The sequence below is a fragment of the Silene latifolia genome, chromosome 4 (genome assembly GCF_048544455.1).
Source record: "Silene latifolia isolate original U9 population chromosome 4, ASM4854445v1, whole genome shotgun sequence".
NCBI lineage: Eukaryota > Viridiplantae > Streptophyta > Magnoliopsida > Caryophyllales > Caryophyllaceae > Silene > Silene latifolia.
Genome location: NC_133529.1, coordinates 11,256,698 through 11,283,492, shown reverse-complemented (window position 1 = coordinate 11,283,492; position 26,795 = coordinate 11,256,698). Strand labels below are relative to the sequence as shown.

The 26,795-nt window shown below is 37.4% G+C and overlaps 2 protein-coding genes, 1 long non-coding RNA gene and 1 pseudogene across 3 annotated transcripts; all 4 read left to right on the top strand.

Annotated features, from left to right (window-relative positions):
* The first annotated feature begins 1,197 nt into the window (after window positions 1-1,197).
* On the top strand, window positions 1,198-5,027 carry LOC141652943 (protein KINESIN LIGHT CHAIN-RELATED 2-like). The gene is made up of 2 exons (XM_074460563.1): window positions 1,198-3,062; window positions 4,573-5,027. The coding sequence occupies exons 1-2, from the start codon at window positions 1,216-1,218 to the stop codon at window positions 4,811-4,813; spliced, it is 2,088 nt and encodes a 695-aa protein (XP_074316664.1). The 5' UTR covers window positions 1,198-1,215; the 3' UTR covers window positions 4,814-5,027.
* A 7,985-nt stretch (window positions 5,028-13,012) lies between these two features.
* Window positions 13,013-16,184, top strand: LOC141651050 (protein KINESIN LIGHT CHAIN-RELATED 2-like; annotated as a pseudogene).
* Window positions 16,185-17,557: 1,373 nt separating this feature from the next.
* LOC141652941 (protein KINESIN LIGHT CHAIN-RELATED 2-like) lies at window positions 17,558-21,058 on the top strand. The gene is made up of 2 exons (XM_074460561.1): window positions 17,558-19,043; window positions 20,589-21,058. The coding sequence occupies exons 1-2, from the start codon at window positions 17,695-17,697 to the stop codon at window positions 20,824-20,826; spliced, it is 1,587 nt and encodes a 528-aa protein (XP_074316662.1). The 5' UTR covers window positions 17,558-17,694; the 3' UTR covers window positions 20,827-21,058.
* Window positions 21,059-22,839: 1,781 nt separating this feature from the next.
* On the top strand, window positions 22,840-25,765 carry LOC141652942 (uncharacterized). The gene is made up of 2 exons (XR_012547274.1): window positions 22,840-23,248; window positions 24,820-25,765. It is a non-coding gene; the product is annotated as an uncharacterized LOC141652942 (long non-coding RNA).
* Window positions 25,766-26,795: the final 1,030 nt, after the last annotated feature.

Genomic DNA, 26,795 nt, shown 5'->3' with positions numbered 1-26,795 from the left:
ATAGCGGTCTATGCGTGTTTGTGTTAGGAACAAGAGAGAGTGGCATAGTTCAAGAAATTGTTTAGCATCAGTGTATTAATATGAATATTTGCGATAATTGTATTGGGTCGATGAATGATTTTATGTATCACAATTCCATTCAAGCTGTCATTTTTTCCCCATCAGCCATTCTTGAATAAGAATGTGTTTTGTATTCTTGAATTAGACTATGTTTTGTCTCTTTGTCAGTGAATCGATTTTCTTCTTGTTTTTTTGGGTTGTAGCTGTTCCCGTCTAACACAATCTTATTCATGGAATAGACGAAAGCATAAGATAAACAGTTGTGAACTTTCAACACAAAACGCTAATAACGTCAGAACTAAAAATGTCAAAAGTAATTGTTCAACAACTAAAATTCGTTGTGACTCTTGAAATTTTTTCCGACCTTGAAAATCCGGTATCTATCATTTTTGCATGAAATTCCTCATACTTATCCGACTCTGAGTCGGAGTCCTGAAATAAAAATAAAGAAAATAGTAAAAATTACTAAAATAAATACAAAACATTTATAACAAAAAATGAAAAAATTGTACGTGAAACATGCACGTAACGAACAAGTGCTAACTATTCAGAGTAACATGCGATTTCGGGGTACAATGCAATTTGGTTGTCTGATGTTCATGTACAGCTATTGTGAATTGGGTTAGTTTCGCTGTTTTACTGCGAGTTTAATTACTTGATCGAAACAAACCCTAATATATAATTAATAAAATTAAGAATTAGAAATCACCTGATCGATACGAGAATTAGAATCCATACTTGTGTAATTTGACGGATTGATTAATTTTGTTGATTTGATTAATTTTTTGAGGGAGAAAATTAGAGAGAGAAGTAAAGAGAATTAGGCAAAGGACATACTATGGAAAAATAATGAAAAAAAAAGTTTATGAAAGAGTAAAACCCGTTCATGAATGAGTAACTACGTATTTTAATTAATGAGGAATAATTATGAATTTGTTAGAGAAGATTACGGTATAATATATCGTAAAATTAATATTTTTCTTTCACCTTTCTGGACATTTTTTTAAATCAATTTAGGATTTGTGTTTATCGAAACTAAGTATTCTATAGCCATTGGTTGTTTGGTGGTGGATTGGTGGTGGATGATAGCGGAGGAAGGCAGGGCGGTGGCTTTACCAACTTACCGCCAATGAGCTTACAACACTGTTCCTTTTTATGCATCTTAATTTATTCGTTTTCCGGTTAATTCATTACTTTGGGGTAATTCCGCTTCTTGTAAACCGGAAAAGAAAAACCATTGAGCTCACAACACTGTCATCAACACTAGAGAAAGGGTTTCTTCTATTTTCTTCCGACACTGTCACGCTTTCGAGTTTCGAATTCCTACCAGAGAAAAAAATGAAGAGAGCAACAACCAAATTAATTTCATGCTCCAAAATTACAACTTCCTCAACTTCAATTTCTGGTAATTTCACCCCACAATTCACAACTTCTTCATCATCAATTTCCAATTCCCCAATTCAACAATCATGTACCCAAACCCTAAAACCCTGCTCAAATTCCAATGAATTATTCTACAAACCTTACAAAACCCACCATTTCCACAACAACCCATCTCAGAATTATAGTACCCATGTTGGAATTACCCCTTATTTTCCCTCTAACCACAGTAACAATACCCATGTTGAAATTACCCCATATTTTCCCTTTAACCAGAGAAAAATTTTGGAGGCGGCGAAGTCGGCTGAAGAAATGCTTGAAGCTTTTAAGAAAATGGAGGCTAACCTTGATGAAGTTGATATTGGTTTAGCTTGCATGGAAATCGCGTTTCAACTTGATAAAGAAGGTAAGGATCCTGAAAAGATTGTATCTTTTGCTAATAGAGCATTAGCTGTTTTTGATAAAGAAGGTGAAAATGAATGTTCTTTATATATAGTTATGATTTTAGGACTTTTGGGTTCTACTTATAATCGTTTAAGGAAGTTTAATGATGCATTAGATTGTGTTAATAGAGCTAAAATGATATTGGTTAAGTTAGAGAATGATGGTAAGCCTGTACTTCATGCTGAGGGTATGATGGAGGCTCTTGTGGATAAGTTGAGGAAATTGTTGGAGAATATTGAGTTGTCATTGGAGGAGAAGGAGAAGGAGAGTAGGGAGTTTGGTAATGCTAATAGGCAATTCGCTGAAACGTCTGTCGATATTAAGAACTTTAAGGATGGGATGTCGTATTGTTTGAAGGCATTAGAGATACATTTGAGGTTGTTTGGGGAAAACTCGGTGGAGGTTGCTCGTGATAGACGGGTTCTTGGGGTTATTTATGCTGGCATGGAGGAGTATGAGAAAGCTTTGGATGAGAATCTGTTGGCACAAAAGGTTTTTAAGAATTGTGGATGTAGTTCTGATTTGCTTCAGGCTGTAATTGATGCTACAAATATCTACATTGATCTTGGGATGTATGAGGCTGCTATGAATACATTGGAGGGGGTTGTTCAGGATAGTGAGAATCGTACCCGTGTTTTGGTTAGTATGGCTAACGTGTTGGTTCTTCAGGAAAAGTTCGATGATGCAAAGAGGTGTTTGGAGAATGCGTGTAGTGTCCTTGAAAAAAAGGAGAAATCAAAGCCGTTGGAGGTTTCTACAGCATATATGGAGATAGCGATGGAGTATCAGACTATGAATGAGTTTGAAAAGGCGATTTCTTTGTTAAAGAGAGCACTTGCTTTGTTAGAGAAGTTACCCGACCAACAACATTTTGAAGCAAGTGTGTCGGGCAGGATAGGATTTCTTCTTTTGTTGACGGATAAGGTAACAGAGGCTTTACCTTACTTAGAGAGAGCGGTTGAAACTATGAAAGAGAGCTTTGTGACCAAGCGTTTCATAGCTGGGTATATCTATAACAACTTGGGCGTGGGTTATTTGGAGTTGGAGAGACCACAATCGGCTGCACAAATGTTTTCTGCCGCCAAGGACATTATGGATGCATCGTCTCTCGGCCCTCATCACAATGATTCCATTCAGGCATGCCAAAACCTCTCAAAAGCATATGCTGCCATGAAAAGGTAAATTTATGTCTGTTTTCTGCTATCCTTGATATGCCGACTTATTTAGAGCGTTACTATTAATTGGTTTATGATGCTCTATATTTATCTTTTGCACGCTTTGCCATCCTGTGGTTATTTGTTGGGATTGTACAAAGGGAATGAATCAAATGGAATGAAAAGCGACAATGTAGAAGAGTTAATCATCTAAGATTGTGATTTATTATTGTATGTCCTGCTTGCTAAGGCTATGCTATTCAAGCTTTTAGAAATGTGGCAGTTCTCCATGAATCCCGCTTGCACTAATCAATATGTAGATCATGGAAGCCTAGAGATACATATTCTGATATATTACGATTTTTTGGTGGTTGCTAGAAGTAACACAAACCCCTACAAGATTGTAGAAGTTTACTTTTCATCGAGTTTCTACTGGAAAATAGACAGCCCCATTAGACATTGAACAATCCCGCGTTTGTTGAAACAGTTTCAAAATCAAATGAGCGTCCATCTTCAGGGGATCAACCAAACTAAATTGAGGCAAGAGAGTAAGACATTCAGATCATTTACCCCCATTTTCCAGCAAGCCCTTTCGGTTTTTTTTTTTCCTCTCGCTAATGGTCCAATGATTCTTATAGATTCAAATACACATCTAGCAAGTCTGAAGAACCAAACCTGTTCTTACCTAGCATTTCGTTGTGTTAATATGCACCTAATTAAACCACCAGAGCATGTTTTCCAAAATATTAAGACTGCAGGAACAGTTGAAAAGGTAAGTGGTTTACACTTTACACTCTCAAAAGTCAAGAGATTAATTGGGGAAGGAATAGGGGCTGTTAGTTGTGGGAGCGGGTTGGGGGAAACACACTGGTAAATTTCTCTGGAAAATGATTGCCTTCAGGTGCCCCGAATAACACCCATGACCCATCTGAGATTATGAGGTGTACCCTTGAAATATGGCATACCTAAGATAAGAACCCTACTTTTTTATCATTTGGTGGGCGAAAAACAATTGTACTATGAACCTTGAACTGACCTGTAGTACGTAGAACCGAACGTTGCACGCACTTAATATTTACTAGAATTGACCTATCTGGGGTTTGTTCTCCCAAGCCAGATTCTGAATTAATGACTTTCCACATTTTGTGGTATTATTTTTTCATTTGACTGAATTCGTTGCATGCGAAACCGAAATGACTTTTTTTTTACAAATGACCTTTTTTTTCGCTTTGGAAGAGATGGTTAGGAAGTCTGCAACAAGTGAAGGTTATATTCTTGCTTGCTCATCAATTCACCCAGGGTGTCCGTCTCAATCACGAAGAAGAGTTGTGTAGTAGAAATAGAGGCCAATATATTATTATGCCTATCACATGTATCAGTTTAACCTTCAGCATCAAATGTTACATCTGGAAACCATTTTTTCTCGTGTTGGTGATGTGAACAAATGTTACATATCAGATTTAGTTTTGACTACTTATGTGGGGAATTGAGATAGTAGCTGTTATCACTTAAAAGCTTGTTTATTCAATGACAGCTATCCCCTTGCAATAGAGTTCCAGCAAAAGGCAGTGGATGCATGGGAGGGTCATGGAAGTAGTGAAGAAGACGAGCTTAGGGAAGCACGCCAACTTTTGGAGCAACTGAAGGCGATTGCTTGTGGTGCTTCATCCAAAGATTTCCCTACAAAGGCTCTGCCTCTACCGTACTGGGCGTACAGAGCTGCTAGGAGAGGCTTGCAGGTTCCTCAACCCAGCAGTCCCAAGCAATCTGGTTAAATTAAAAGAAAGTTAAGTTAAAAGACAGTTTTTGTTGGTCCAAACCTGATGTATGCGGGCTAATTCGGGATTATACCCTTTGTATCGATAGTACCTTTGAAATCTCCATTAACCGCTGAATTAGATAGTACTCCGTAGTTTGTGATGAAGATTGTACGTGGGAAGTTATGGATGTTATCTTGTCAATATATGAACTTGACGTAGTTTTAATTTACTTTCTGCTTGGTGTGATTGCTTTTAAACAAACTTAGTGCATGATTTTTGATATAATGTGTTTAAATGGTTAGAATAAAAAGCAGTACACAATCTCCTGAATTAAGATGTAGCGGGACCGTGGTCATCATGTGTTGTATGTTGGGAAGCTCCAGTGGAAGCAGCATGTGTTCCATTTGGACCAGGCTTCTCTGATGCAACATCTCTTCAGATGTCCTCAAGAGTAGTGTTAGTAAAAATTATCCTGTAATTGATAATGTAATTCTGTATGCAATTTTTCTGATGCTTATGTTTTTCAGTTTGCAGGTGTATTTGAGTCGATTGATTTAGTTCTCTATCCTTTTTACAGACTTACAGTTGGGTTTTGGTGGTGCCTTGCAGTCTCCACAAACCACCCAAGCGTCCTGAATTGGAGCTGGTTATCTACTCAACTCCTCAGGTTTGCAATCAGCCTTGCTGCAATACTCTTTATCGTAAAGTAGCAGTCAGTCGATGTATTTGGGTTATGTTATTGTTATCATTGTAGTCGGCTACTTGTAACATTCCCAACTACTGTGTGCAACTTTATACAACATAGTTTGATCTGGAAGTAGCAGTCAGTCGATGTATCTAAAACCCTCTAAATGTATGAACTTGGGAAAATGTTCAACAGTAGAGCAGTAACTCTCGTGCTCTCTGCGTGATGAACAGCACCTTCTACTTTCCTCTTTCTTCTTTCTTTACTTTTTCCTTCTTCTTTCCTCTTTCTATTTGTTTCTTCCGTCTTTGGGCTGCTATTACTCTTCATCACCATCAAAAACATCTACCGTTTCTTCTTTAATCGCTCCCCAACTCCTATAATTAATCATTTTATCTGGGCACGAACTTAGAAGAGGTTGTTGATCTGAAATTTTTGGTGCAGTTGGTAACAACTCGCTAGATCACAGATTCACAGGTATTGATTTCATCTCCCGATTTCCTCGTTTTTCATTTGATGATTTCGATTGCTTGATTAGGGTTTAGATACGTTTTTCATTTGTGTTGAGTGTTCAATTGTGTGCGTGTGGTTGACTGTTATGTTTTAGGGGTTTTCTTTCCCTTTTAATCTTCATAGGTTTATTTTGATGTCAGAAGAGGGTGGTATCTTAGGGGTTTTACTAACTTCAACTTTCTCCTTACGCTGTTACTTCAATTCGGGTTTTTGTTTGTCAGTAATCATCTTTGGTTTAATTTATTTTCGATTCTCATATGGTGGATCCTCTTCCACCTGGAGTTTATGTTACTTGTATAAAGGTATCATCTTCTTCATCACTTCAATTCCATTGGTAGTAAGTTGTTGTTTTGATTCACGACGTTGAATTTGAATGGTGGGTTGGATTTTGTTGATTCTGGTCATTTTTCTTGTTGCTGATTCCAACGTTTGTGAATTTAATAGTCAATAGTTACGTTGCTTTACAATTTTGATTAGTGTTTTTATTAACATAGTTTCGCTTGCTTTAATTGTAATTAGTTTAGCTTACGAAAGAAATTTGACTTATACAGAAACACAAACAAGCGTACTAACAAGAGCTATTTTAGCGAAAGCTGAGTTTGTAGAGGAGAAGGGTGGTGAGGTCTGTATTTGGGCTGATCTTCATTAATGGAGGTCAGCTATTGATAAGGAGTACAGTTGAGATTTTTTTTAAATCGGATTCTGTGGGAGCTGGTTTAGCGGATAAGAGAAAGGAAGACGTATGGAGTGTGTATGAAAGTAGTTAACGAATAGTTCTATGGAAGTATATTCGAAGAGAATAGGCAAGAGGGCATTGTATTCTCTGGTTTGAAGGTATAAGACAGTGTCGTATGATGACTCTTATCGGATCAAGTGGTGCAATTTTGGTGGATTTTGTTATAGAGTTAAACTCCCTACTTCATAGGTATTATTATGGACTTGTGGTTAGATCAAGTAAAGCAGGTCCTTCGTAATGGGTTTGGATAGGATTAGCATGAAGACGACTTTTTTATTTTAGTCCTTTTGCTTAACGGGAGTCACTTTAAATAGTTCATTTTGGTTGTAGTATTGTACCATGTCTTGAAATTTGATATATTTAATCACTGACATACAAACTCCATTGTATAAAGGAATTCCTTAACTGGTTCTTGACAAAGGAAATTAAGAAATCCGTGGTCCATCTATAAGTCTTTATATGTGAGTGCATAAATAGTGAAGCTAATCCTCACACGTCTTTTTCGAATATTACCTTATTGAATGAAGTTTTTTGGTTGGTTTGGGTTACAGCGTAGTCTCCCCTGATACGAGCAATTCAGTGATTGTCGGATGGTCGATGAGAGAATTTGAAAGAAGTATTGGTGAACTGGTATAGCCAAGAGGTTATCCGAAATTGATTGAAATGAGCTTTACTGATAATTGGCCTTTTTTCCATTATGAAATTCTACTTAAAAAGTTTGAGCTGAGTTACCCGGTTGTTTTTGGTGTCTCATTGAGTTTGATTCCCTTGTAGCTTTACAACTACATCGGTACATTTAGTATATTGGATTGTTGGTGAAGTGTGCTCGGAACGCAGAGTTTTAAGAAGGTGGCCTTATTGTAGGATGAAGTGAGGTTTCTATGTTTTGGAGGTCAGGTACTCACCTTGAGAACTCTTACGGAACACTGGAAGAAGGCCTTATGCACCATGAAGGTGTGCTTCAAATTCAAGGATAAGATTTTTAGCATGTTGCAATTAATGGAATTTGTAACTATATTGCACTTGTGAACACATCCTAATGTTTTACATCTTACTTCTTTAGTGTCCAAGTAGAATTCGTTTTATTGGAGATACAAACCTATTTGGACCATTCCCACCAAGCTGTTGTTTACTTGTGATCCAGGTTTTGGACACCAAACAGTAATATAGGTGTACTAGGCATTTGTGATGAGTCTACTGAAATGGTTACAAATTTAATGGGTGTAAGCATTGATGATTGGGAATTGAGTAAAATTTATTGATTTGTAGAGATCAATTGTACACATTAGCAATATTGTCCCAGTGACGTAAGGCTCTCACCTATGGTGGGTAAGTAGGTAGGATGTACGCCATCTAACCGTGTGTTGAAAACACCCTAACGGGTGCCATGAATGTGACCAATTTAATCCAAATTCTTCTTTTGGCACATAAGTACCTTCATTGTCACTGATGTTAGAGTGCACCGTGATAGTAACTGTCACTCGACTGAGTACTAAATAGTAACATATTGATAGCTCGAAAGCTCTTCTTAGTTCTTAAATGTGTATAAAGGATTTGTTACCAAGTCCGTCTGGGCATCTTGAATCAGAAAATATCCCATCTGGTCTTGCTAATGCCCATTTGACCATATGAGACCGAAAATAAATACCATGGTTCATATACTGCTGTCTAACAAGTCTATTCCATTGTTACTTTCAACACACCAGAAATCACCCCTTGTTGACAGACATTCACCAATGCACTACTTATCTCTGAAGATGGTTTCAAGTTTAAAACTCATGATAATATGACTCTATCATTATGTTAGAAACTATTCTAAGTAGGAATTCATGATATAGGTGATGCCTAACTTTTAGGCTATGTTCAGTTTTTGATAAAAACTACTAAATCCACTTTTCTTGCAATATCATGATTGGAGGTTTGGTATGCATAGAACCAGGGGAAATTACCTTCCGGTGAGCAGCAAAACACACAGGTGGTTATGTTTATTATGCAAATGCATGCTAAAAATATTGCATTCAGTTTTATCATGATGATACATAAATGAGATGCATTATCATTTATCACAGATCGTGATAAATCTCTTTTGACATCGTAGCTATCAGAGGTAATTTCTTGTCGGGCCTATCTCTCGCTTGTGGTAAGGCACTTTTTGAACTTGGCCCATCTGGTTCTTCCTGCTTCTTTTGTTCTCTTTTATTGCTTGCTCTTGACTCACATCACTTGAATTGGGATTCTTTTTTTTCCCGCAGTAGGAGTGGATTAGAGGGATTAGAGCAGCGTCTATCGCCAAAAAATAAAAGGCAGACTAAAAGGAACCGAAACATGATAAAAATCCTTTATACGCTAGAAAACGAAGAAAGACCTTTATAACTTAGTATACGGTGTGATGTGGGATTTCTAAACCCTTGACATAGGTGAAAATAGAGCACCTATAAAAAAATAGCTAAAAAAAGCTTGGTTCCTTCACTTCCATTTGTTTCTTGTCTGCTTGCGAAGAGGGTGGAACCACACTGCTGCCGCTGTCCTTCGGGCATGCCTCCTACGCTAACCACTTTACCTAAGCCCACAAGAACGCATAATGTTCCCTGGTCAGAATTTCTTTCCTATTAATTTACTTTTGAGTCTGACTCTTTTGCTTTCAGGTATTGTTAAATTGAAATTGAAGGATTTAAGGGCAGCAGTTAGAGATTTTTCTACACATGTCAAGCTGGACAGGGGAAACAAGTCTGCGCACACACTTATTTAGTGAGTTATTCACATTTTAAATTTGCGTTAACTATCAACAACTCCTTAAACACTACCAAGGTAAATTACACAGTGTCACTACGATAACATCGTAGCTTTAGTGTAGAAGAGTACTTTCCCAATGGCGTGTTCCCACCATTATGTAGTCTTATTAATAACAATTTTTCCGTTTGATTTGTCTATATGTTTAGCTGTTTGGCCCCCTCATAATTTCCCGTTTTAAAAAAACTATCCAAAATAAAGGGTGTCCTTGGCCTAAACATATTGTCACCTAGAATTGCGCCTATCCACTTTACACCTCATGCCAAAATATTTGTTCGTGATTTGTACTGGAGGGCTAGCAGAACACTCCATTGAGAAAGTGCTAACGCTTTATTATACTAGGTATACTTGATCTAAGTGTAAATTTTGTTTCTAATTTTTTTTTTTTGGCTACTTGTTTCTAATTTTTGAATGCAGGTTAATGTTATATTATGATTAAATTTCTCCTACAACCATACCGACGGAGATATCATTATCATTAATGAGAACGTCCTTCAATTATCAAACTGCTTACAAACTCCATTTCAAGACTAAGTTAGGAGCTTTAGTTTCCAATGGTCTTGGTTTACGATTATAACTTGTGATGCGCTTTCGGTCTACGAAATAATGTTAGGGAGTTCTGGGTACGCTTATACCACAATTGATGCTTTGACGGTTGAATACCAACAATTTATACTTACGAATTGTTCAAGGGAATATAAGCTCAGAATTCTTCACGAACATATGTGAACAATGTCTATAACGATAGATGTATTACAATTGAAAATTGCAAGTAGAATGTCTGAGCAAATTTGGATACTTTCAAGTCATACCTTTACTAATTTTGTAACATTGTTTACTAAAATTGGGAGCAAACTAGGATGCATACAAGTCATACACCTAAACTGGTAAATTTGGTCAGTAGAATGTAATTCTTTTTCACGGAAAAGATCGGCTCACTAATGTTTGTGCTATAGAGTAGGGACTTGGGAGTGGCAGCGGGTAAGCTGTTAAGGATGCTTAGATTGATTTGTCTCGCATTAGACTCGGTAATTACAAAGCAAGTCAATTACGAGTTTTTAAAGGTACTTATCGTTCTATGTAGATATAGGTATTACAAGATGTAACCATGTGTAGTCGAAGGAGGCCAGCGAGGGAGGGGGCAAGGTCGGGGGCAAGGGTGGGAGAAGACGGTTGCGAAATAGGAAGTCCAGGTCGGGCTGAGAGATGACAGTTGCAGTAAAGGAGGAGGTTGGTAGGGGAAGGGCTGATGGTTGTGTGGTAGTAGCATAGGTAGTGGTTGGAAGTGGGATGGAGTTTATAAAGGGAGAAGATTGAGACGAGTAGAAAATGGAAAAAGCGGAGTGTTGATATGAAATGAATAAAAAGATAAATTAAGCGCGTTACTTAGTAAATCACACTACAAGAATTCAGAACACGTGCGACTACATTTAGAGACTATACCCATGATTTATAGCTGATTAGAAAATCGAGCGAACATCTATAGTCATTATCTAATAATATTTTTGCTAAATAAAAATGTAGCCATTATTATCAATTGTTACCTTAGGAATTATACGTAAGACAATCGTTACGTAAACAAATATTATATAAAAATCATTTCTAAGTTATATGCAAGCTAATTTTTTCATAATAGACGGAAATGGTCCTTGGAACTCCGCGCGCATCGCGCGCGGAGGAACAACTAGTTTAAATTAAAGATAGTTGTTTTGGAAGAAAATATTTAAATTGTTCCACTTTTCTATTCATTGTTTTGTTAGTTTCTTAAGTAGCATCATGTTGGTATTATGTGAATAAAACTGACCAACTCGATAAGTTTGATCTGGAATCTGAAATAGAGTTAAAATATAAAGTAACAAGTATGCTATGATGAACAATGGATCATATCGACAAGCATAAACGATAACACTATATACTCATCTCGATGACCTAATGGGTAAAGGCAAGGCTACCAATCTACCATCATCTCTATTGTTCTGATGTTCTTATTAAAAAACTAAAATGTTCAGGATTAATTATAATAACCCTCAAAAATATATTTCATGTAAATATTTCAATGACACCAAAACTTAAAACGGAGTTTCTATTCCATAAACATTGGAATATTTAATTTCGCTCTCAATTTCTCATAAGAAAATCATACATGTTTATTTTTGGATCATTCAAGTGTGAGTCGTGAAAACAGTGGTTAGTCCTCTTCTCATGAGAAAGGACTATTCCGGTCCGGAGCGAACCGAAATAGAATGGACTACGAAGTAGAATCACAAAAAAAAAAAAAACAAAGGGTTAAGAGACCAAGTGAGAATAAAAATCTAGGCCTGAAGATTCCAATTCAAGAGCGGAGCATACTGGTTGTATCGGAATTTGTCCATACTCCCCTATTTACTTTAACTTTATAAATGATTTATTAGGGTTAACATATAAAAATGAAGAAATATATATTATTATCGCATAATAATGACAAAATAAGCATATTTGACATCTATAAAGAATCTTATAGAGAGTATAAACTAACTTAAGGGAAAAAAATTGTAAATTCTGGTCTTTTCGTTCCAATCCGAACCTGAGTGAAATGGACCGAAAAATATGAACCTGTGAGTGAACCGGAATCAAAAATCTCGGCTCCATTTTCTGCTCCAGACCGGGGAGTGAACACCACGGGACACGTGTTAATAAACAGCTCAAAAAAGGAAACTAATTTTCGCGGGTTTTTTATTCTCGAATCAAATTGTTTGACTTTCTCCTGTTCCCCCAAAACCCCAATTGTAAACCCTAAATTATCAAATTGTGTACTCAATTCTAATTCAAATTAATTGATCGCTAATCTCAACTCTCAGGTCTGTTTTCTCTTAATTTATATTCTCTAATTGTACTCTTCTTGTTTAATTTACCTTCATTTCCGATTTTGTAATTATTTGAGCTCAAGTTTATCCGACTGTTGAAATCAAATCAAATCAATCAAAACTTAATTAATATGCATAAAAGATTAATTTGTTTGAGCTCATTTCTTAGTTATTATGAAACCGTCTCGTATAAGAATTGGTTGTTACTCCTTTGTTAACCTTTGTTTAAACAATTGACTGAGACGAAGAGAGTATGTCCCGAACACATTCTTTTTTCTTTCGTGTCCGCATGCGATCAGATAAGGGAGGACGGCGTCTCCTGATAGTAATGAGATTTATAGGATTGAGAATGTATACTGGAGCCTATAATCCTTAAGATATTATTATTATCTTATCTTCCAAAAGATTGTGCTTGAGCATCCATCTTATCCAGGGCGTGGAAAAGTTACTGCGATTTATACCCCATTCTTTATTTTGATCATAACTTACTTGCGTAGCAGTCCCTGGTTTCTGCTAAAGAAGGCAGTGGAGAGCCTGATATTAATCAACTAAGGGATATGTTTATGAAGGATTTGGGTAATTGGGTTGTCGGTTGTTTGGTGCAATGCAACTAGTAATTCCATTTATTTCTCCCGCCGTGTTGATAAATGGATGGGGTTGGTGAAACTAATCAATGTAGAAGGCCTGTGTATTTTTCTGCAAATTGTTGGCTTCAAAAGGCTTGCGGCGTTCAGCATATGTTCGTGGGTGCAAGTTTGGCCGTGAGACATTTGTTGCTGACTCCGTCAACACTCTAACAAATTTATTTCGCTGCAGCATTTGAGCTTGTCACATGTTTTTATGGATGAAGTTTAATTTGGATAACAACCAAATTAATTTCATTCTCCAAAATCACAACTTCATTAATTTCTCGCAATTTCACCACTAAAATCACTTCTTCTTCTTGTTCTTCTTCTTCATCAATTTCCAAATCCGCAATTGGAAAACCATTTACCCATAACCTAAAACCCTGCTCAAATTCCAATGGTTTATTCTACAAACCCTATAAAACCCAGCAATTCCACATCAATCCATCTCAGAATTACATTACCCTTGTTGGAGATAATCCTTATTTTCCCCCTATTCAAAGACAAATCAAGAAAACGTCAAACATTGAGGAAGTATTCGAGGAAACGCTTGAAGCTTTTAAGAAAATTGATGAAAGTGGTGTTGGTTTATCTTACATTGAAATTGAAATACGGGCTGTTGGAGTATACCATATTCTTAATAGCGAAGGTGAGGATCCTGAGCAGATTCTATCTTTTGCTAATAGAGCATTAGCTGTTTTAGATCAAGAAGATGAAAATAAATGTTCTATGTATGTTGTTTGACTTTAAAATTATTGGGTTATGTTTATATAAACTTGAGGAAGTTTAATGATGCATTAGGTTGTCTTAATAGAGATGATAAAATATTGGTTAAGCTAGAGGATGATAGTAAGTTTGGTGCTAAGAATATTAAGTCTCTACTTCATTATGTTCAGAACAAGTTAGCTCATGTTAAGACTGCTATGGGTAGGAGTGAGGAGGCTTTGGATAATTTGCAGAAAGTGTTAGAGATTGAGGAGGAGTTTTTGGATAATAGCAAGCTAGGTAATGCTTATAGGCATTTCGCTAACGTATGTGTCTCCATTAAAAACTTTAAGGGTGGATTGCCGTATTGTTTGAAGGCATTGGAGATACATTTGGGGTTGCCGGGTCAAGAGGTGGCCGTTGCTTTTGATAGATGGGTTCTTGGGGTTATTTATGCTGGGATGGAGGAGTATGATAAGGCATTTGAGGAGAATCGGTTGGCACAACCGGCTTTGAAGACTTGGGGGCATCGTTCTGATTGGCTTCTTGCTGTGATTGAGGCTGCTAATATGCATCTTGCTCTTGGGAATGATGAGGCTGCTATGAATATGTTGAAGGAGCATGAGAAGGTGTTCGAGGACTATAATGGTATTTTGATCAATATGGGAGTGAGATTTATTAACCAGGGAAACTTTGCGGATGCAAAGTGGTTTTTCGAGTTTGCTTGTAGTGTGCTTGGAAACATGGAAAAATCAGAGCCGTTGAAGGTTGCTCGAGCGTATATAAAGATATCAATTCAGTATGAGACTATGAGTGTTTGAAACTGAGATTTCTTTGTTAAAGAGAGCACTGGCTTGTTTAGAGAAGTCACACCTAGCATGGGTAGAGTTAGAAGGGCCTGTGTTGGCCAGAATAGGAGGGCTACTTTTGTTGACAGGTAAGGTGACACAGACTATGCCTTACTTGGAGATTGCGGCTAAAACTCTGAGAGAGTGTTGAGTCCAATTATTTAGGATTAGGGTATGTCTATAACAATTTGGGCGCAGCTTATTTGGAGTCGGAGAAGCCAGAGTCGGCGGCATTTGCTCTTTCTAAGGACATTTTGGATGTATCTCTTGGCCCTCATCAGAACGAGTCCATCCACACATGCGAAAACCTCTCAAAAGCATATGCTGCCATGAAAAGGTAAATATGTCTGTGTTGCACTTGATATGTTGACTTATTTAGGGGGTTTATGGTGCTCTAGTTTTCTATCTTATGTGCACTTTGCTATCCTCTGGTTATTTCTTGGAAAATGAAACACTTACATTAGTGTTTCAATTTCGTGGTAGCTGCATAGCACACACTTGAGGGTAATAGGATGCATCATGGAAGCCTAGAGATACATATTCTAATATATAATAATGTTTCTGGTCGTTGTTAGAAGTAGCACAGAGCAAACACCCATATACCTGTAGAAGTTTACTTTTCATCGACTTGACTTGAAACATATACAGCCCCAAAAGAGATTTAACAATCCCGCGTTTGTCGAAACAGTACAAATACTTAATTGAGCTTCCATCTTCAATTAATCTACCAAATTAAATTGAGGCAAGAGAGTAAAGCATTCAGATCATCTACCCCTGTTTTCCAATAAGCCCTTTTGACTTTTTTTTTTTTTTTTTTTTTTATTTCTCTTCGCTAAATAGTCAATAATTGTTCTTTATTGACGAGAAGGGAGTGCTACTTGAAAGTGAGGGAAATAATGATTGTTATAGATGCAAATACACATCTAGCAAGTCTGAAGAAACAAACCCGCTCTTAGACCTAACATTTCATTCTGTTAGACCCATCTCCATCCATTATCTAAAAGAACGAGTGGTATAAAACTATCTAACTGGACTTGAATATCTGAAAACCAATTTTTCTCATGCTGACGATGTGAACTGATTTTACATATCGGATTTAGTTTTGACTAATGTTGAGAATTGAGATAGTAGCTAATATCGTTAAAACAGCATGGAATGAGTTTGTGGAATTTTCCCCTAAATCTGTATGCTTAAAAGTTTGTATATTCAATGACAGCTATCCCCTTGCAATAGAGTTCCAGCAAAAGGTAGTTGATGCATGGGAAAGTCGTGGACATAGTGCAGAAGACGAGCTTAGGGAAGCACGTCAACTTTTGGAGCAACTGAAGGCGAGTGCTTGTGGCGCTTCTTCATCCAAAGATTACTCTACAAAGGCTCTGCCTCTACCGAACTTTACTGCCGCCTCAATCCAGCAGTCCCTAGGATTCCGGTGGAATTGAAAGAAAGTTGTGTCAGGCACTTTATGTTTTTATGACTAAACTTGTTTTTTCCAAGTTAAGTTGTCTCAGTGGCACTCTAGTGTGTGATTTGTCAGACGTCTTAGTGATACACGGTTGTTTTATTTATTATTTCCTAGTGAAATTGTCACTATTTCTTTAGGGCATCCCGTCAAATATAAGTTTTTTTGGTTTTATATAGGAGTATAAAATATTTTGAGGTTCATTCTAAAGTCATTATGGATCTAATTACCATACACCATGAAAATCTATTTATTTACCCTGTTCTCGGCACCCAACAAGAGAAGTAGAGAACATTACAAGTTTACAACTCCTCGTAAAATTATCATTTCATGGAAGAAATTTGATTACTTGGGATGTTGTATGGTTAGGTTTTCAAAGAATTAGGTTAAAGCTTCTTTTACCACGAAAATAAACTAGTTTTTCTATTGTTTGCTCTTTTGTTAGATCTCGCTATTGTATTCCCCAATTGTGGATGAATGCAAAAAGAGAGATTATATGTATATTATCAATAGTAAAATAACGATTAATAGCTTCAAAAAATGTGTATAATTGAACCCCATCGGTGATGTTTTAGAATCGTTGTTGTTTAAAGATAGAAACAATTACCACCATAGATATATAATGACCTTTAATTAAGGGATATGCTAAATCCCGCACATCATCAACAAATCACAAATATGATAAGTTCATTTGTCCTCTAGACCTTTATGGCGTAGAAGTATCCACGTTAGATACAGTAAATTCATAAAAATACCTAATTAAACGTTTAATAAGACGGAAATTTGATTACTTGGGATGTTGTGTTGTTAGGTTCGGGTCGGGTAGGCTTGTTAAACAGTGTGGGCCAGCTTGGCCCAGCCCGCATCAGTGGGCCAATTTTTTCTAGTCCGACCAGCCCACGTGGCAGCCCGCCCTCTATCCGGGCTGGGCCGGGCCAGTGCCAAAGATTTTTTTGGCTTGTCTGGCTTGGCCCGTAAAGATTTTAAAAATAATGCAAAAAAAATATATGGGCTTGGGCTCCAGCCAGACAATATGGAGCCCAGACCGGCCGGACCCAACCCGTACCTTAATTAGCATGGGCTTGGGCTACAAACCGCCAGCCCAGCCCGCACTGGCCCGACCCATCGCACAGCCTTAGAGTCGGATCATTTCGGGACAAAATGATTTATCAGTTCGGATTCAATTATATTATCGTAGTACTTCAATTTTTTACCACTAAAATTTAGTTCTAAAGTATTAGTTGGTTTAATCACTTCATTATTAAGTCAAATATATCAATATAAACACAAAATCACTTTCATTTTTATCAATATTAATCTTAAATATAGCCGAGTCATCAATTTAATTGGATCAATATTAGGTCGGGTCAACATCGGGCCGGGTTTGGTTTTGGTTTTGGTTTGGGTTTGGTCATTGATTATCGGGTCCTATCGGATCACGAGTTGTTATTGGGCCGGGTCGAGTTGGTTTCGGGTTGCAACATTCTTGGGTTCGGGTCGGGTCCACTCTAGAAACCATAAAGTTCGGATTGATCGTCTCCTCCACTTTAGAAACAATAAATTCAAAAAAAATAAATAAATTAAACGTCCAACATTTGAGTAAACAATCCCCAATTGTTTATTCTACAAACCCTACAAAACCCTAAAAACCCAGCAATTCCACAACAACCCATCTCAGAATTACAGTAGCCATGTCGGAATTACCCCATATTTTCGAGGCGGGGAAGTCGGCTGAGGAAATGCTTGAAGCTTTTAAGAAAATGGAGAACCTTGATGAAGGTGATATTGGTTTAGCTTGCATGGAAATCGCGTTTCAACTTGATAAAGAAGGTAAGGATCCTGAAAAGATTCTATCTTTTGCTAATAGAGCATTATCTGTTTTTGATCAACAAGATGAAAAGGAATGTTCTTTATATATTGTTATGATTTTACGACTTTTGGGTTCTACTTATAATCGTTTAAGGAAGTTTAATGATGCATTAGATTGTCTTAATAGAGCTAAAATGATATTGGTTAAGTTAGAGAATGATGGTAAGCCTGTAGTTCATACTGAGAGTATGAGGGAGGCTCTTGTGGATAAGTTGAGGAAAATGTTAGAGAATAATGAGTTGTCATTGGAGGAGAAGGAGAGTAGGGAGTTTGGTAATGCTAATAGGCGATTCGCTGAAGCGTCTGTCGGGATTAAGAACTTCAAGGAGGGGTTGTTGTATTGTTTGAAGGCGTTAGAGATACATTTGAGGTTGTTGGGGGAAAACTCTGTGGAGGTTGCTCGTGATAGACGGGTTCTTGGGCTTATTTATGCTGGCATGAAGGAGTATGAGAAAGCGTTGGATGAGAATCGGTTGGCGCAAAAGGTTTTTAAGAATTGTGGATGTAGTTCTGATTTGCTTCATGCTGTAATTGATGCTACAAATATCTACATTGATCTTGGGATGTATGAGGATGCTATGAATACATTGGAGGGGGTTGTTCAGGATAGTGAGAATCGTACCCGTGTTTTGGTTAGTATGGCTAACGTGTTGGTTCTTCAGGAAAAGTTCGATGATGCAAAGAGGTGTTTGGAGACTGCGTGTAGTGTCCTTGATAAAAAGGAGAAATCAAAGCCGTTGGAGGTTTCTACAGCATATATGGAGATAGCGATGGAGTATCAGACTATGAATGAGTTTGAAAATGCGATTTCTTTGTTAAAGAGAGCACTCGCTTTGTTAGAGAAGTTACCCGACCAACAACATTTTGAAGCGAGTGTGTTAGGCAGGATAGGATTCCTTCTTTTGTTGACGGATAAGGTAACAGAGGCTATGCCTTACTTAGAGAGAGCGGTTGAAACTATGAAAGAGAGCTTTGTGACCAAGCATTTCATAGCTGGGTATATCTATAACAACTTGGGCGTGGGTTATTTGGAGTTGGAGAGACCACAATCGGCTGCACAAATGTTTTCTGCCGCCAAGAACATTATGGATGCATCGTCTCTCGGCCCTCATCACAATGATTCCATTCAGGCATGCCAAAACCTCTCAAAAGCATATGCTGCCATGAACAGGTAAATTTATGTCTGTTTTCTGCTATCCTTGATATGCCGACTTATTTAGAGCGTTATTATTAAGTGGTTTATGATGCTCTATATTTATCTTTTGCACGCTTTGCCATCCTGTGGTTATTTGTTGGGAATGTACAAACTACAAAGGGGATGAATCAAAGGGAATGAAAAGCGACAATGTAGAAGAGTTATTCATCTAAGACTGTGGTTTATTATTGTATGTCCTGCTTGCTAAGGCTATGCTATTCAAGCATTTAGAAATGTGGCAGTGCTCCATGAATCCCGCTTGCACTAATCAATATGTAGATCATGGAAGCCTAGAGATACATATTCTGATATAATACGATTTTTTGGTGGTTGCTAGAAGTAACACATAGCAAACCCCTACAAGATTGTAGAAGTTTACTTTTCATCGAGTTTCTACTGGAAAGTGGAAAATAGACAGCCCCATTAGACATTGAACAATCCCGCGTTTGTTGAAACAGTTTCAAAATCAAATGAGCGTCCATCTTCATTGGATCATTCAAACTAAATTGAGGCAAGAGAATAAGACATTCAGATCATTTACCCCCATTTCCCAGCCTTTCGGCTTTTTTTTTTCTCTCACTAATGGTCCAATGATTCTTATAGATTCAAATACACATCTAGCAAGTCTGAAGAACCAAACCTGTTCTTACCTAGCATTTCGTTGTGTTAATATGCACCTAATTAAACCACCAGAGCATGTTTTCCAAAATATTAAGACTGCAGGAACAGTTGAAAAGGTAAGTGGTTTACACTCTCAGAAGTCAAGAGATTAATTGGGGAAGGAATAGGGGCTGTTAGTTGTGGGAGCGGGTTGGGGGAAACACACTGGTAAATTTCTCAGGAAAATGATTGCCTTCAGGTGCCCCGAATAACACCCATCTGAGATTATGAGGTGTACCCTTGAAATATGGCATACCTAAGATAAGATCCCTACTTTTTTATCATTTGGTGGGCGAAAAACAATTCTACTATGAACCTTGAACTGACCTGTAGAACGTAGAACCGAACGTTGCACGCCCTTAATATTTACTAGAATTGACCTATCTGGGGTCTATTCCCCCAACCCTGATTCTGAACTAATGACTTTCCACATTCTTTGGTATTATTTTTTTATTTGACCTGGATCCCGCTCAATTCAATAAGCTATGGCGAATTCATTACATGCGAAATCGAAATGACTTTTTTGTTTACAAATGACCTTTTATTTTGTGTTGGAAAAGATGGTTAGGAAGTCTGCCACCAGTGATGGTTATATTCTTGCTTTTGCTCATCATTTCACCTAGGGTGTCCGTCTCAATCACGAAGAAGAGTTGTGTAGTAGAAGTAGAGGCCAATATATTATTATGCCTATCACATGTATCAGTTTAACCTTCAGCATCAGTTTATCTGGAAACCATTTTTTCTCGTGTTGGCGATGTGAACAAATGTTACATAAGTATCAGATTTAGTTTTGACTACTTATGTGGAGAATTGAGATAGTAGTAGCTATTATCACTTATAAGCTTGTTTATTCAATGGCAGGTATCCCCTTGCAATAGAGTTCCAGCAAAAGGCAGTGGATTGGGAGGGTCATGGAAGTAGTGAAGAAGACGAGCTTAGGGAGGCACGCCAACTTTTGGAGCAACTGAAGGCGATTGCTCGCGGCGCTTCATCCAAAGATTTCCCTACAAAAGCTCTGCCTCTACCGTACTGGGCGTACAGAGCTGCTAGGAGAGGCTTGCAGGTTCCTCAACCCAGCAGTCCCAAGCAATCTGGTTAAATTAAAAGAAAGTTGTCTCAAGCACTCTAGTTAAGTTCAAAGACAGTTTTTGTTGGTCCAAACCTGATGTATGCGGGCTAATTCGGGGTTATACCCTTTGTATCGATAATACCTTTGAAATCTCGATTAACTACTGAATTAGATAGTACTCCGTAGTTTGTGATGAAGATTGTACGTGGGAAGTTATGGATGTTATCTTGTCAATATATGAACTTGACGTAGTTTTTATTTACTTTCTGCTTGGTGTGATTGCTTTTAAACAAACTTAGTGCATGATTTTTGATATAATGTGTTTAAAATGGCTAGAATAAAAAGCAGTACACAATCTCCTGAATTAAGATGTAGCGGGATCGTGGTCATCATGTGTTGTATGTTGGGAAGCTCCAGTGGAAGCAGCATGTGTTCCATTTGGACCAGGCTTCTCTGATTCAACATCTCTTCAGATCAGATGTCCTCAAGAGTAATGTTAGTAAAAATTATCCTGTAATTGATAATGTAATTCTGTATGCAATTTTTCTTATGCTTATGTTTTTCAGTTTGCAGGTGTATTTGAGTCGATTGATTTAATTCTGTATGCAATCCCGCTTGCAGTAGTCAATGTATAGATTTGAGGCGAGGCCTGAGGGTAATAGGATGGATCATGGAAGCCTTAAGATATATATTCTGATATATTGCGATTTTCTGGTTGCACTATTCAATGTGTAGATATTCTGACATGAATGTTTACACTTCACTTTGGGTCAAAAAGTAAGAAACATTGTCATATAATACCCGAGCCTGACACTCTTAACACCGTGTTGGCGAGTCAAAGGAACATAGCCTCAGCCTGAAAACAGAGTTCCTCTATCATCTTGGTGCTCTGATGATATTCTGCTTGGGGCTTTGCCTCCACTTATTGCGACATTTAAGTAGATTTCCATTTGCGCATCATGTTTTATCGAACTGCCACAGCTTCCCTGTGCGTCTCACCTATACTGCTTACTTGTTTGGAAAGGACGAGTGCCATGATGTGCTGTTGCCTGATTTAAAGTACTCTTGAGGTCAGGGTTCACCCATGGACGGTTCGAAAAGATGATTCATGTCAGCCGACCCCAAATCATTTTGGGATTAAGGCTCTGATGTTGTTGTTGTTGTTGTTGTTGTTGTTGTTGAGGTCAGGGTTAGCGGGTTTGGTCTCATATGTGAGAGTCTCATACAAGTTTTTGTGTTTATTTGTGCGCGCTTGAGTTGCTCTTTTCCTTTTTCTGTACTCAACAGGGTAAACCAGCAAATGAGCATCTGCTGAAAATATTCAAGGTGTGCAGCAGCCTTACACTCTCAGAAGTCGAGAGATTAATTGGGGAAAGAATTCGGGCTGTATTAAGGTCCTCCACTGATTAAGTAGTTCGTATACACTATACACTAACTAATCTGATTAAATCGTGGAATGAATCCGTGTTTAATGGTAATTACTAGTTGTGAACTCGTGGATAATCATATGAGCATTAAGTTAAATTATGAACCGTTTAGAAAATGTGCTCATAAGTAAAGATAGGTAATGCTACGGCTCTTACTACATAAAGACAATCGTATAAAAGGTAATAAAGACACAATTATTAGTATGAATGTCGCATTCATGTCAAATTGAAAAGAGGCTTAGACCGTTTACTCAACTATTTAAAACTCGTTCCCTTTATACTACAGTAACAAGAATTTCCTAATATGTAATGAATTTCTAGATACAATTAAAAGTTCACCACGATCCACTTATAAATTATTTTATTTATATTAAACGCTTCCCTTATTTTTCAGAAATTTAAAAGACTTGTAAAGTGATTTCTCATCTTGTTGATGAAATTAGACTAATTACTTGTTTAATGTATAAAATAATAAACTACATAATTTATGAATTTAGGAATGCTTTGATTTAGAAAATTTTTTATCGTATTTTCCAAAGAAAATGTAAAGGAAAAAAAAGTACATAAAATACTAAAACGTGTACATAAAAAAGCAACTCCGAAAAAAAATCGGGTTGGATCGATTCGGGCCAGTAACTCTAAGCAACTAAGCCCATTTCTCGTGATCACTTATAAATCAAAACCCTAGAGAAGTGTTTCATCTCTTTACCACTCTTTCGATTTCTGTCAAACAAAAGTAAAATGAAGACGTTAATCACAAAATTAATCTCATCATCCAAAATCACAACTTCTTCAATTTCAATTTCTCGCAATTTTACCACTCAAATCACAAATTCTTCATCATCATCAATTTCCAAATCCCCAATTCAAAACCTAAAATTCTGCTCAAATTCAAATGGGTTATTCTACAAACCCAACAAAATCCACCATTTTCTCAAAAACCCGTCTCAGAATTTCAATACCCTTGCTTCAATTCCCGTACAAGCACCGGGAAATTTAGGTCTGTTACTTCAAGCCGTGACAAGGTAAATTTATCTCTGTTTTCTGCGATATGCTGACTTATTTACTGTGTTAGGTTGTGTGATTAGTTGCTTTAAAATAATTTTGTGATTAGTTGCTTTAAAATAATTTTGTGATTAGATTGTGTGATATCTGTGATTCTCTGTGTTTATGTTGTCAGATTGCATCTTGTAATGTTACATGTTTTGGATGTTCAATCAGATCTTGTTAGTTGTTAAGATGTGCTTAGATGTTGGGATTGTACGAACGAAACGAACCAAATGGATCATGGAAGCGTAGAGATGAATATTCTGCATATTCTGATATTGCGAGAGCGGGTTGGGGTTGTTAGTCGTGGTAGCGGATTGTGGGAGCGGGTTGAGGTTTAATTGGGGAAGGAATTGGTGCTGTTAGTTGTGGGAGCGGGTTGGGGGTTTAATTGGGGAAGTAATTGGGGCTGTTAGTTGTGGGAGCGGGTTTGGGTTTAATTCTGAACTGATGAGTTTCCACATTCTGTGGTGATATTGCGAGAGCGGGTTAGGGTTGTTAGTTGTGGGAGCGGGAGCGGGTTGGGGTTTAATTCGGGAAGGAATTGGGGCTGTTAGTTGTGGGAGCGGATTGGGGTTTAATTCTGAACTCATGAGTTTCCACATTCTGTGGTGATATTGCGAGATTGGTTAGGGTTGTTAGTTGTAGGAGCGGGTTGGGTTTTAATTCTGAACTGCTGGGGTTTAATTCTGAACTGTTGGGGGTTTAATTCTGAATTAATGAGTTTCCACATTCCGTGGTGATATTGTTAGAGCGGGTTAGGGTTGTTAATAGTTGTGGGAGCGAGTTGGGGTTTAATTCTGAACTAATGAGTTTCCACATTCTGTGGTGTTATTTTTTCATTTGACTGAATTCGTTGCATGCGAAACCGAAATGACTTTTGTTTTACAATTGACCTTTCTTTTCGTATTTGAAAAGATGGTTAGGAAGTTTGCAATCAGTGAAGGTTATATTTTTGCTTCTGCTCATCAATTCACCCAGGGTATCCGTCTCAATCACGAACAAGAGTTGTGTAGTAGTCGTAGAGGCCAATTATTACGCCTATTACATGTATCAGTTTAACTTTGAGCATCAGTGTGTAAAACATAAACTTTATTACAAAACACGTGGCCGAAGTTATTTAGTGATTAATTATGACCATGTAAGTTACAAGTTTGCAACTTACAAGCTACGGAAACAGATCATGTTAAGTATTATGCGGATCTTTTTGTGTTAACTCCTATCGTATTTGAGAGCAATTTCCTTTGGGGTACTAACTGCTGTACGAGGTGTTTCCCTCAGGGTTCTTAAGGTAATTAAGGCCTTTAGGGGCATACCCTTCCATTATTTAAAAGAACGAGTGGCATAAAACTATCTAGCTGGACTTGAATATCTGAAAACCATTATTTCTCGTGTTGATGATGTGAACAAATGTTACATATCAGATTTAGTTTTGGCTACTTATGTTGAGAATTGAGATAGTAGCCGTTATCGTTAAAACTGTATGGAATCAGTTTATGGAACTTTTCCCTAAATCCGTACACTTAAAAGCTTGTTTATTCAATGACAGCTATGGTCCACAAATAAGGACACCTTATAATCGCAGAAGCAACTCCGAATGGAAGAAGGCATATTTACGCCATCTCAAAAAGAAGAGGGAATGGTTGGTCTTACTCAAAAAGAAGTCAGCATGCCGTGTACTACTAAAATCCCGGTATTTGCAATCATTACATTCTTCTATGCAAGAAAAAGAGTTGGAAAAACCAAAGAAGTATAGATACAAAAAAGTATGCTTAGGCAGTAACTTTGCTGAGTACAATAGAATGAAGAGGCATTTTTATCAATCCGTGATCTTGAACTTATTATCGAAGAAGAGAGGGAACGATAAGAACCCAAATCTTCCTACTCGAACAAGAAGTTCTACAGGTTTCAACTATAGGTATAGTCAGTTGAACCATTGCTGTGCACCCTCTTTTCATTTTAGTATGAAGAAAAAGTCGAGAAGCAAAAGTAAAAGCATAAAAAAGATAAATCTACCTACTCATTATTTGGAGTCTAATCATAGAACGAAAAAGGCTGTGATGTTCTATGGACCTAGCATAGCTCACATCCCTTTTAAGTGGAGCAGCCAATGAGCAAGGTCAAGGATTACCAAATATTTGTATTTGATCCGGGAGGGTTATTTGTGATACAAGTTAGTGATGGTATGGTGACAATTCTGCAACTTGGAATGTGTTATGGTACGTCTTCCTTCAAGCATCAAGGACGGTTTCAAGAGGCGGGTATTGATACACACCAATTTTAGACTAAAGGGTAGCTTAGTTATTTATCTCTTTTATTTCTTCTTTCCCAAGTCATTATAGCCTATTTAAGGGGCATTTAGTTACTTTGTACTACTTTGTAATAATCTGTCGGAAGGATATCATTTTGTTGACATTTTGGTTGATGAAATGCTGGGTCTGTAAGTTCATGGATTTCAGATGTTCAATTGGATTTGTCAATTTTGACTATTTAGCAATTTTGAGGATTTCTAATGTTAGAGCAATTGGATTTCTCAATTTTGGCTCTCTGTCGAAAGTTCATAAAAAATCTCAGAGATGCCACTTCTTAGCACAATTAAGCACTGGTCCATTGTACCGAAGTTCAGGGAGCAAGCTTTTTGCCTTTATCTTATGTATTAGCCGTTAGTGGGACTCTTTATCTCCCAAACATGTAACTATATATTCATGTGCTTAATCAAAATCAAGAGCAGAATTGATCCTTATCATTCCATCACCGTCACAGAATTGGTCAACCCCCTTCTCCCAGTTTCAGTTTTGAAGTTCGGTAGCAGTGTAGCACCGTAGCGTGCTTTTGTCTTGTGTCTAGATACAGTAGTAAGAGTCATTGGTTAGGATGTATTAGCTGAGTGTGCATTCGCTTGTAAGTTAAACGCAAATCAAGTGCCTTCGATTTTTTTCTGCTTCATGATTGCTCTTAAAATGCATATGCCTTGGTCTGAACAACACTGGTTGCAAACGGTGGGAAGTTTCAAAGCAATTAGACTGAATTTCAGGTATTGCGCCTATTTGGGAGCTTTCGGATTTGCTGAGTGTAATTTAGCTCATATGTTTGGCGCCTATTTGTTGTTTCATGCTTTGTTCTAGTACTTTTTAAGCTATGGGATGCATAGATCCGCAAAAGGTAGAATGAAGGGGATGAGAGAGGACTATAGTAGTGATTGTTTTGTGGTAGCTGAAAGAAGTTGTTCAGATACCGTTGATCTAAGATTCTAAGCGCTTGCATTTTCTTCCTTCCTTCTACGGAGGAGAAACATTTTGCAGGACCTAACTGGAGGAAGATGTTCTCTCAATAGCAGCTGTTATTTGAGTTTCATAGTGAATGTATGAGGATTAAAGTAATATAAGCAAAACCTAACTGATTTGCTCTTTGTTCTGCTTCACCTATTTGGTGTGTTCTGCATTAATGTTAAAATGTATCACCGCCGCCATTTATTAACATAGAGATATATTTTGGCTTTACCATTACAATTAGTCGCCACGAAAC